The sequence below is a fragment of the Neofelis nebulosa genome, chromosome 2 (genome assembly GCF_028018385.1).
Source record: "Neofelis nebulosa isolate mNeoNeb1 chromosome 2, mNeoNeb1.pri, whole genome shotgun sequence".
NCBI classification, from domain to species: Eukaryota; Metazoa; Chordata; class Mammalia; order Carnivora; family Felidae; genus Neofelis; species Neofelis nebulosa.
The window spans coordinates 74,525,478-74,537,564 of NC_080783.1; the positions used below are offsets into that span (position 1 = coordinate 74,525,478).

The 12,087-nt window shown below is 40.9% G+C and overlaps 1 protein-coding gene across 4 annotated transcripts in view; it reads left to right on the plus strand.

Annotated features, from left to right (window-relative positions):
• Positions 1–12,087, plus strand: part of ACVR1 (activin A receptor type 1) — a 140,133-nt gene that overhangs the window by 84,341 nt on the left and 43,705 nt on the right. For all 4 annotated transcript variants that reach the window (XM_058715210.1, XM_058715208.1, XM_058715207.1 and 1 more), the window contains 3 exons: positions 5,458–5,721; positions 8,154–8,365; positions 11,811–11,910. In XM_058715210.1, the coding sequence (XP_058571193.1) occupies positions 5,458–5,721; positions 8,154–8,365; positions 11,811–11,910 (576 nt within the window). The remainder of the gene's footprint in view (positions 1–5,457; positions 5,722–8,153; positions 8,366–11,810; positions 11,911–12,087) is intronic.

Consider the following 12,087-nt stretch of genomic DNA (forward strand, 5'->3'; position numbering starts at 1 on the left):
AGTCATAGAAGACAGAGAGGATTACATCTGAATGGGGATGTGATTTGCTCGGTTCCAGAATGCTGGAGGCAGGGTACATTTGTAGCTATCATCAGTTCAAAATCTTGGGAATCCTGAAATCATTTTATGTCATTGTTATTCTAATTTATATGTGATCCTATTCAATCTTTCTTAACTCCAGGAATATGTTTTCTTCTTCGCTTTACAACTTTGCCAAGTATCTGTTTCTCTGATCAGGGGTAAACAAACAAACAAACAAACAAACAAACAAAAACAAATGGAATTTGGGTTCCCTAGATGGGGGGTTTTATAATGAGAGCATTTAATGGTGTTTGGGGTACCGTATTCCCAAGCATATAGCTTGCCTTCTCACCAGACCGTCAAATGCCCTTCACTAGGCATTGCAGACTGACCTTTGTGTTTCTGTCTTAGGAGCAGGCTTCTGGCAGTGATACCTGGCATTGCAAAATCCATCACTGAGCCTTTGTTTAATGCCAGAGATCTCAAATGCTTTCCGATTCTGGAAAAGTGCCAAGCTGCACTTTCAGATTAGGAGGCCAAGGAAGGGCTCCCATATCTATAAGCCTAATATAGGCTGTCATTTCAAATGAATGAGTCGTTTATACTGTTGGAAGGAGTCCAGATATGTTTGGGGTTCCTTTTTTTAGCCTATATAGTTCTGAGCTATCTGACTTTTATAATAATAGTCTAATAACCATATTGTCATCTGTGCTACTTGGAAGTGAACCTCTAAGAAATTCAGCCTGTTCCTTTTGCTGACCTCTGGGGTGATAGTTGCAGGCTGGTTTACTTGTAGCAGTTTCTCATTTGTCTTTTGTGTCAAACTTTAGTGGGAGATGTGAGGTTTTGTGCACCATTTAGAATGGTAATCAGTTTAAATGCTTTAAAGCGTTATGGAGTGCATGACTGAGAATGTGGGGGATAAGCCCATGGTGGTGTGCTTAGATTTCTCAAGTCCCACTTAAAACATAAATGTGAAGATTTTTACTCCAAGGTACAAGAGCATCCCAAACTGTGGACAGACGTAAAAAGTCCACGATGCTCTCTGCTCTGCCTCTTCCTGTGACGACAGTCTGTCGTGAGGCTACGAGAGTAGGTGTGCACAGACGATGAGCCCAGAACGAGATCTTTTAAGAGGTTTGGGCTTCTGAGCCTGCACCTCTGGTTGTGGAGCCAGCCCGCAGTCCTCCCAGGTGGCGTCAAGAACTCCCTGCGGCTCCCAGCCAGACCTGTGAGTGTGTTTGCACAGACCTGGTCCTGGTGATACAAAGGGCACACAGTGCCAGCCATAACACTGAGTAATGCTGGGAGGTGCCTTTTAGAACAAACAATGTGGGTGAGCTTCGCAGAGAGGGAATACCTCTGGCTTGACATTTAAATTACTGAATTATTTAAATGAATGTCAATTAGGTGGAGTAGACTTGCTGCCTTCTGCCAGGGCACTTCCTAGTTGTTTGCAGAGGCAAGTGCAAAGGGCTTCATATCAGATACGGTGTTTCCTGTCTGTACTGTTGGAAATCAGTCACGGAAGGTGATTATCCATTCCTTGGTGTGCCTCGATGTGTACTATATGTATGTCACTGTTGGAGAAATCTGAGGTCCACAGACCCTTACCCGTGGCCCTAAAAGGGATTTTGTAATAGTTCTGTCACCCTGCGTGCCCCCTACCCCCAACCCACCCCAAATAAAAAAATCACAGGCCCACACATGTTATGGTTATTCCTAAAATTGGACAAGACTGAAACAGTGAGACATGAGCATTCTGGGGCCTGCTCTGTTCCTTAGAATTGTGGATGTTGAGATATGAAAATGCTGCCGTCTTGCTTTTAACCTTCTTTGTTGAATTAGTAATCCTAGCTCAGAAATCTCTTTGGCATCTCTTCGACTAATCCACTCTGTCAGATGAAACTGGCAAAGTGGCATTTAACTAATGTGTGTGTGCATGCAGGCGTGTGCGTGGTATATGTGGTCATTCTCATATTCTTATGAATTTAGGGTCTGCGTTTATATCTGGCAGTATATAAAAAATAGATTCATGATGGGCTCTTCTAAGTAGTTATACGGAAATACTCAACTTAAGAAGATTAAATGTTGGTGAGAAGCAAAATTGGACGTGAATCTGGTAAAGCCTGTGTACTTTCCCATTAGCTAACAGCTGGACTGAGCTCATGGTTCCTCATATCAGAGATTAAATTAATTATCACATAGCACTGACAACCGTCCTTCTTCCCCTTTTTTCTTTTTCTGGATTGTGGAGGTGAGGATATGAAAACTCTAGTTTTTGACACCTTAAAAAGAATTACCTGTTTAAAGGTAGTCAGCCCTCGGCCATCTGCATACATACAACTAGTAGAGGGATGTAAAGATTCAAGGAGAGTGTTTACTAAATGAATGAATCCATTTGACTCCGTTTATGACCCCCACAGGATAAGATCTGATTACAGTTTATAACCTGTCATGCCTCATAGTTGGGTATAGTGAATTGACCTTTACTGAAGTTGGTATTTACTCAGGGCTGCTCAATTCTGGCAAAATTCTGTAGGTTACATTCCAAACATCTGTCAGGCCATCCCCACATCCTGTCAAAAGCTAGAGACCTTGGAAGGGGGGTCCACATCTTAATGTCTGTGAGCTAGAGTTCAATTTCAGCTCTAATTTTATTATCTATCTATCTATCTATCTATCTATCTATTTTTAAGTAGTCTCCACACCCAACTTGGGGCTTGAACTCTTGACCCTGAGATCGAGAGTCATATGCTCCACCAACGGACCCAGCCAGGCACCCCAGGGCTCTAATTTCAAGAGCAGAGCTCACTCTGAGAGCACATTAAAGAAATCATTGTTGTTGTTATTTTATTATTATTTTTTAATTTGACCTTTTTTATTAGAACCACAAGATGTTGTCAATTCTTCTTACCAGGACTGTCCGTTTCCATAGGATCAGTGAGTGAGGCCTCTGTTGCCTACGGTTACTTGTTTGTGGTTGTTCCTACTGCACCATGGGCACCACGAGTTGAGGGGTGCATACTCCTCAGTCCATTATCAATCCCTGAACAGCTACTCTCTTAACGTTATTTCCATTTACCCTTTCATCCTCACACGAATCCTTCAGCCCCAACCCAGTGTCAGTAGACGCAGCCTCTCTGAGGATGTATATCCTGGGATAGCTTTGACCTCTGAAAATATTTAGGATTTTAAAATACATGTTTGTGTCTCAGATTTTCATACATTGTGTTATGGCACAGTTTTCAAATATAGTATTTTGAATTCCCTGCTGTAGATCACAAACAAATCAACATGATACCGTTAACCACCCCTCCCCTTATCCTGCCCATCCGTTTCCCTCCAAAGAATCATCACCTGTTGGGCAGCATAGTTGGCAGTGCTCAGCCCAGCTTTGTGCCATTCAAGAGTGGCAAGCATGTCTAGACTCCCTGGAAATATTATCTTTCAACTCACTTTTGGCAAGTGTAAACTTTTGCTGGGTTATGTCAACAGATATATATGTTTCTCATCCTCATAGAAATAGATTGGTGCTGGAATTTCTCTAGGCAGGGAAAATAAAGACTATCTTTTGGCTCATTAAAATTTTTGCTCATTAAAAATGTCTGAGGCTCTTGATTCTCGGGGGTGAGACTGGTGACATACATACACTGTCAGCGGCTATTTTGGATCTCCTGCTTTCAGGCATGTCTTTGCTCTTGGATGAGCCCCTTGTGGTTTTCAAAAGAACTAGCAAGTCAATTATAAATAGAAAGCTTGTGTCTGTGTGTCTGCATGCACTTACTCTGTGGGATGAGGCACCCACATTACAGTGGGTAGTGAACTATTTTTCACTTCTTTGAAGAGGGAAGAAGAAAGATTAAGAACACTTTTCTCTTTTTGAGATAACCCACGTCTCTACAAACACCCACACAAATCTGTGTAAATGAACTTGACATTTCAAAGACCTTACCTTAAGGTCTCCTCTTGAAAGCGCAGCTACCCGACCTGTTATTTTAAGAAAGAAGTAGTTATCTCACAGACCTGCTACAGAGGGTTCAAGAATCAGAAGGCAGTCACTCTGTGCCATAGACCTTTGGAGGGAGCTCTGAAAGCTGAATTTCTTTATAGGAAAACTGCTTTGGAACCTCTAGGACTTGGCTGTTTACATTCTTTCTTCACTTTTCTTCCCTCCTAGTGCAAACTGTTGGGACCAGCAAGTCTGAACTAATCATTCTCACAAGGGAGGAGAAAAGAAAGAGTGATTTGAAAAATTAGGCTGCAAAAATTAGATTGCAGATGTTTCCAGAAGGAGACAATTAGGAAGTCTGATTAGGTGTGCTTCACTGATGGACAAGGCACATCTTTCCATCACACCTTGGGCCTAGCAGGTGTTGACTGCTCCTGTGGTCTCACCTCTTACCTTACTTTTAAAACATTGCTCTTGGGGCGCCTGGGTGGCGCAGTCGGTTAAGCGTCCGACTTCAGCCAGGTCACGATCTCGCGGTCCGTGAGTTCGAGCCCCGCGTCAGGCTCTGGGCTGATGGCTCGGAGCCTGGAGCCTGTTTCCGATTCTGTGTCTCCCTCTCTCTCTGCCCCTCCCCCGTTCATGCTCTGTCTCTCTCTGTCCCAAAAATAAATAAAAAACGTTGAAAAAAAAAAATTAAAAAAAAAAAAAAATAAAACATTGCTCTATTCCCTTTGTCTCCTTGTACCCTCATCTTCAATAATCAGTGCCATTTTTTTTTTTTCCTGCCAGGCAAACATGTGTAAGCAGTGATTAATTTCCATTGTAATCAACATGAAAACTTCAGTGTTGTCACTATTGAAAAATTAATCTAAGGCATCTAGCTGGAAATATTGGTAATAGACATTTGTAATTACAGACTGCATCCTTGTAAACTCTCGATTATACTGGGCTATTGCAGATAATGGCAGGAACACCAGCATTCCTTGTATTACTAGTTGATGGATTAGTATGGAGTTAGCAGGAACTGGCATTAACAATTGCCCTATACTTAGGAGCCTTAAAAAAAAACAAAACATAAAATAAAGGTGATGAGCATTATGTCCTGGAAAAAACATTTTATTTTGATGTAAGAATTGGGATGTGAGAGCCCATCAGGCTGAAGAGAATGTGAAAACCACAGTGAGGGGAAGTTCATTTTCAGAAGCCTCTGAGTACATGATAACTATTCTTTGGCCTGGTATGATCTAAAAGAGCACACAGTTTGTATAAATGTGTTCCTGTACTGAGAGGCGATTATCATTTGGTAGTTGGTCAAGTGAGAAATACAAGATAACAAAATGTGGACATCATGGCCAGTGATGACACTTGGCCTGACTTGCTGTTTGGTGAATGTGTTGTAATGGTCTTGGAGAAACCATCTTATTGCCCTAATGGGGGTAAAACCCATGTAGTGATTTTTTTCCCTTCTTCTTGCTTCTTTGCAGATGAGAAGCCCAAGGTAAACCCCAAACTTTACATGTGTGTGTGTGAAGGCCTCTCCTGTGGGAACGAAGACCACTGTGAAGGCCAGCAGTGCTTTTCCTCACTGAGCATAAATGATGGCTTCCATGTCTACCAGAAAGGCTGTTTCCAGGTCTACGAGCAAGGGAAGATGACCTGTAAGACCCCGCCATCACCTGGCCAAGCTGTGGAGTGTTGCCAAGGCGACTGGTGTAACAGGAACATCACGGCCCAGCTGCCCACCAAAGGTTCCCGTGGACTTTTCTATTTCTAGATCAAGGGTTTCTGTTAATGTTGTTCTGTGTGGGTTAAAGATGGAAGTAGCCACAAGCTTTTCCTCCTACTCCTTGAACTAGAGGTCATGGGTGACAAGGAGGGTAGCTATAGATGAAGAAGGGAAAGGCATGGCCTTTTGGAGTCTGAAGGGGGATAAATATCTTTGGGCAAGTGAGCAAGATGTGTCCATCTTGGGGAACAGCTTGGGTGACCAGATCTCTCTTGGTAGTCATGAGCAGGTGAAGAGCTCCAGATACCCTTTTCTGTTGAGGAGCCATGGTGTCATAATTTATGAAACAGTTTGGCTTGGTAAATATTCATCTCTTTGTTGAGTGTGTAGGAAGTAAAATGGAACATAAGAATCCAGTGACTGAGTAGAATATGTTTCCTTCTTTTTGAGGAAAGAGACAAAGCCTCACTAACCTTTGCTCCCATATCTGATTTCCCAGTGAACCATTACTGAAGCTTGAAGCTGGGTAAGATTTCACATGTAGTTTCTGTGGAATCTTTTTCCATGTTGTGTTCAAATGGATTCCATTTTCAGTGGAAATCAGTGTTTCTCTGAAACTGTTTCCCCATAAAATGAGCCCTACATTGCTATCAAAAACTAATGTTCCTTAGTCTTTGTAGACTCACTCTAAGACAAAGTTAATTCTCTTAATCTACAGTACATTTTTAATAGGCATAATTACTTAATTTTGCACTCACAAAAAGAAGAAACAAACCAAGAAGTGGAGTAGGAGAGGGTACTAGCAATGCCCACTGTCAGAAATGTCAGCTAACAGGGGGAGAGACCGAAAAAGGAAAACAAAACAAAACAAGACAAAAAAACTGATGCAAGATTATGTTGTGCAGTGTTTCGGTTACGGTGGTGACGTTAAGACATATAGAAACTGTTCGTTTTGATAAGCAAATGTTAATTCTGTTAATTCATTGAATAATGAAAGAAAATTTTTAAGAGAGAGATTAAGTATTCAAATGGTTAAAACAAAAAGGGTGCTTGATGGAATAAACTTTACTCTTAACCTTTGTGAGTTAAATTATTATTAATAGAGTGGACGGACACAATCAAGTATCTGCACTCACACAAAAGTTATACCTACAATATGGAAAGTTCCTAATCTGCAGAACACTGCAAGACTCTGAGTTGTAATAGAAAATTTATTTTCTTTACTTAAGGAATCTCTAATTCAATTAGGGAGGCTCAATATTTATAATTTAATGTTGTATATAATTAGTTTGACACTTTATCGTACAAGTGACGTGTACCATGGAGTGTAATGTGCCAAGTTGGAAGTTAAATCTCCAAGATTTGGAAGGTTAAAAGAAATGTATAAAGGACATCAGGCCTGCACTTGGATTGTGGAAGGAGGCAGGGATGTGGAAAAGAGGCATATGTGGGGAAGAACAGGGCTCGGTGACACCATGTCATAAGGGGTCTGACATTCAGAGATAATTATTGTTTGGGGACTTTTTTAGTGTTTATTCATTTATTCAGAGAGTGAGAGAGAGAGAGAGGAAGAGAGGCAGAGAGGGAGGGAGAGAGAAGGTCCCAAGCAAGCTCTGCACTGTCAGCGTGGAGCCTGATGTGGGGCTCGATCCCATAAACCGTGAGGTCATGACCTGAGCCAATACCAAGAGTCGGTCACTCAATCAACTGAGCCACACAGGCACCCCTGTTTGGGGACCTCTTAATTATGGGGCTTCACTATCCAATCAAGAAATTTTTCATTTACCTCACTAGGCAAGTAGAAAGTCTTTGTGTGTATCTGCCTGAGTGGTATGTGAGTGTTGGAGCGAATGCACGGATGTTTGAATGGGTAATGTAATAATGCCAAGCTAGGGGGTGAATGAGTGATTAGGCGAGTGAGTGAATCAGTGAATGAATGTTTTGAGTGAGTGAATGAATATTGGATAAGTGAGTAAAAGAACAGATGAATGAATAGGTTCCTAGGCAGAAATCGTGATGTGAAAAGATCAATGAGAATTCTGCGGTAAACATCCAAGATACATTGAGGAGAACCACAGATTGGGTGATTTGGATTTAACTCAGATAGTGCTTTCTCATTGGAATATTACGTCATAATTTCTGTAAGGGCTGAGGATAAAGCATTTGTACAGAGATTTGTGTAGTACTCCATATTTGAAAAGTACTTTCACGTACATGCATTAATACAGTTGGTTCTCTGTGGAATCTTTTCAATCTCTGGCTCTGTCTAAACGAATAATGGTTCAAATGACTGGGCCATTGGCCAGGTGTTAGGAAGTATTTTAGTTTTCACGGTTTGTGACTTGCAAGACTATGTGGTCAGCATCAGGACCCACTTGTTAGGTGTTGGTTATGCTGAATAGTAAGTAAACACTGATCCTTACAGCCAATTGCCCTTTTCTCCCCCATCTCCAGGGAAATCCTTTCCTGGAACACAGAATTTCCACTTGGAGGTCGGCCTCATTATTCTGTCTGTAGTGTTTGCAGTATGCCTTCTAGCTTGCCTACTGGGAGTCGCTCTCCGAAAATTTAAAAGGCGCAATCAAGAACGCCTCAATCCCAGAGATGTGGAGTACGGCACCATCGAAGGGCTCATCACCACCAATGTTGGAGACAGCACTTTAGCAGTGAGTTTGTGACCCCAGGGAATCCCAACCATAACAAAGATGGCTAAAGATGCTTTCCCATTCCCACCATGAAATGCTAACCAGTAGCTGGTGACTGGACAACGTGCACACTTACCACTGGTCACTTGTGTCCTAGGCAAGCATATGTTGGCACCTGTTTAGTCTCCCCTATAGGAGAACATTTATTTTAGGCATTTATATTAAATAAGGGGGGGATTTATTTTAGTAGATTCTTGGTAGTTACTTTTCTTTTGGGAGTAAGGGAAAAGGTACAGAGAATGGTTGCCTATAATTTCGGGGTCGGGGGGGGCTTGAAGTAATTCAGTTACTCTATTTTTAGCAATAAAAGTACTTTCAAAAAAGCACCTTTGCTTAATATTAAAATCACTTTCCTTTCTAGATTATTTTAACACCCTGTAATTTAAGACTTTAAAATTTGACATCCAAAAAAGCAGCAATTAAACTTTTCATGCTCCTGTGCTGCCCCCTTGTGGAGTGTAGCCATTTGGTTAAACAGTGGTATCCAATAAAATATGTGTGCCATATATTTAATTTTAAGTTTTCTAGTGGCTCCTTAACAAAAACAAAAACAAAAACAAAAGTTTAAAAAAGCCCCACCATAGCTGATATTAATTTTAATGATATGTTTAACCAAATGAATAGAATTGTCATTTTGACATATAATCATTAACCATAAAGAATGATGAATGAGATATTTTACATTCTTTTCTTTCCTTCCCTTTTTTTTTTTTTTGCAACTAAGTTTTTAAAATCTGATGTATACTTTACAGTCACAGCATGTATATCAGTTCAGGCTAGCCACATTTCCCTTGCTAAAAGCCAACATGTGGCTGGTAGCTGCATTTATGGACAACTCAGTGTCAGACACCATTGTATTTATATGTTTTAAAGTTATTCTTTTGTATACTTTTAAATGAAATCACATTAAAATGTGTCTTCCTTTCTTACTTTTAAAATTGTTGAGTGTTAATTTTACAGAAACTTTAAACTTCAAGTGAGACAAGGGAACCGCTTGCTATAAATAGGTTACCATAAAATGCAAAAGAGAGGAGTAATAGCCTTCTGAAGTGATGCTATGCTGAGTCTGATGCATCCTTTGAAAAAGGTGAAGATGAGTGAGTGTTAGGTGTTAAAGACATGCTAATACGAAATCGAGACTCTCCTTGTCATAATTTGATGGAAGACCGTCAAGGTCATAGCTTTCTAATGTGATTCAATGTTATTTAATGCCATGGCCATGCATCACCTAAGATCATCTCATATTAAGTCTTGTGCTGCTAGGGGACAAGCTTAATAGTGTCTGGTCCTTCTCCACCTAAGCCTGCCCTGCAACTACCGTTTTGCTGGAGAAGACTCACCCTCACCTGTCTTTGTAGCTCTGGCGCTATTCTTGGACCAACTGGGCTAGTTGTTAAAACATTTGGTGGTAGCTGATACAGGCTAGGAAATATCCCATCCTCCTCTGCCTTCCTTGCTATTGGGCCACCGGTCAGGTGTACTTTTTTGTATGGAAAGGGGGAAGGAACCTCGTTTTCTTCCGTTCACCTATCTGTTTAGATTGTAGTACAGCAGAACTGGGAAAACAGGAGAAGAGGGCATTCTGTTTCCCAAAGAAGAGAACCACGGTTTTTTGTTAGAAATGTATTTTGGAGTTTATTTCAAATATTAAGGAAAATTAAACGAGTTTATTGAGGCAGTAGCAAGAAGATATGAGGCTGAATCCTGAGAAAGCTTTAGCGAAGCAGGATTCTCAAGTAGATTAGTCAGAACTCTGTTCCCCAGAGCTTGCCAACCACAATGGACAATGATAGGAATATCTAGTGTAAAATGCTGTTAAGTAGCTTCTGTAAGTCTGGAAGAGGAATGGGAGTGTATGCTAAAATAGTCTTCTCAACACAGCCATGTTGGATGACAGTATATAACGATATGATAGCACAGTAAAGAACACTGTTTAAAACAAGTTATCATTATTCATCTATATACTTGCTTATTTAAGTGATGTGCTCATATATGTGGTTCAACAAACTCTATCTTACTGAACAGCTTCCTACATTGAAAAAGAAGCCTTGGGATCCAGGAGTTGAAGTAGATGTTTGTTAGTCTGGTTGATTCTCCTCCCCCGCCTTAAGTCTATGAACCAGATTTAAAACCGTGATTATACATGATGAAAAAACAACACGTTTGTTTAATTTTCAGAGTTATTCTCTCAAAAAAATTGAATGAATAATGAGAAAACAGAACAGCAAAAGAGATGGTTAGGGAGATATGGAACTGCTTGATCTACATTCAATTTCTTGTTGATTATCCATTTTGTGGTTTTTAAGGATTCTAAATATCTTCCTTTGGATGTTCAGATTTTGGTAATTTTGCTGATCAACAGTACTTCCCAGTGGTGCTTAGAGTAAGGAAAAGAAGATGAAATGCAGATAAATCAATGTATTGCTCTAACAGGCTAGCTAAAACGTCTGGGAAAGGATGAGCTTTGGGGAATGTCAGCTCAACATTACTGCAACCACAACACCTATCACCGTGGGCACAATACTGTGTATTACAAATTATTAAGTCCTGATACAAAAAGGCATCTACTCTTTGACTTGCACTGACAATAAGAAGGAAAAACTTATGAATGAACTAATTGGGAGTTTTTCCCACAGTATGTTCCAGTAGGTTTGGGGCACGGTTTTATGTTTTAAATGAAAGTTTATTTTTCCTCTCTGCTTTGTGTATAATTCACACCGGGAAATGACATCGAGGGTTAACTTTTGTGATGCTTTTGTTCCTCACCTACCTAAAGGGTAACCTCCATCCAGGTGGCCCTCCTCTGCTTGTGTGTACCAGGGAGATGACCCATGTGGCCACTGGAGTCTTTCCAATATAAGCAACATTAGAATTGTTTGTTCCTTATTCCTAATTCATTTATTCCTTTTTAGAGTTCCTTAGTTGGCATGCCAACTATAGTGAATCCTTTCATAGATAGTTATGAACAGAGCAGAACGTGCTTAGTTATGCCCAGCCTTGGACTTGAAGGCCCCTCTTTTTGCTCCACTTGCTGCTCTTTCTCTTGCTTCCCTTTGCGCTCAGCCTTGCTCCTGGGACTTTGTAATTTGCATCTTTGACTTCGTGCCCTCAGCGTTTTGTTTTGTTTTGTTTTGTTTTAAATCTATATATTTTTATTCTAAAACTCTGGATGCACAAAGAGACTGCTTATCCCTCAGCAAAACCTGTCTTCTGTCGGGGAAAGGGCTAGCTTTTGGTTTTCCTAAGAAAACCAGTTCTTCCTCCAGTGGGACGTTCTGTGCACACTTACGGGCCACATGTCCAGGATTGCTGTGTCCGTGAGTGTTGCCGTGATACGCGTGCTCATACTCTGAACCGGGAACTGTTTCTCAGTAGTTTCTTTTTTTCTCCTTGTCTTGAACCACAGGATTTATTGGATCATTCATGTACATCAGGAAGCGGCTCTGGCCTCCCTTTTCTGGTACAAAGAACGGTGGCTCGTCAGATCACACTGTTGGAGTGTGTCGGTAATTCTTTTTTCTATTCCTTTGTGGGTTATCTGCAATGTTCGATGTGGCTCTAGAGGCAGGGTGGGACTTGAAAAATCTGCCCCTTGCTGCCCGTTGCTCATGAAATCACAGGAGACGGTGTGGCTATGTATCTGTTCGCTCTGACCTGCGTCAGAGCACCTCAACTTGTTGAAG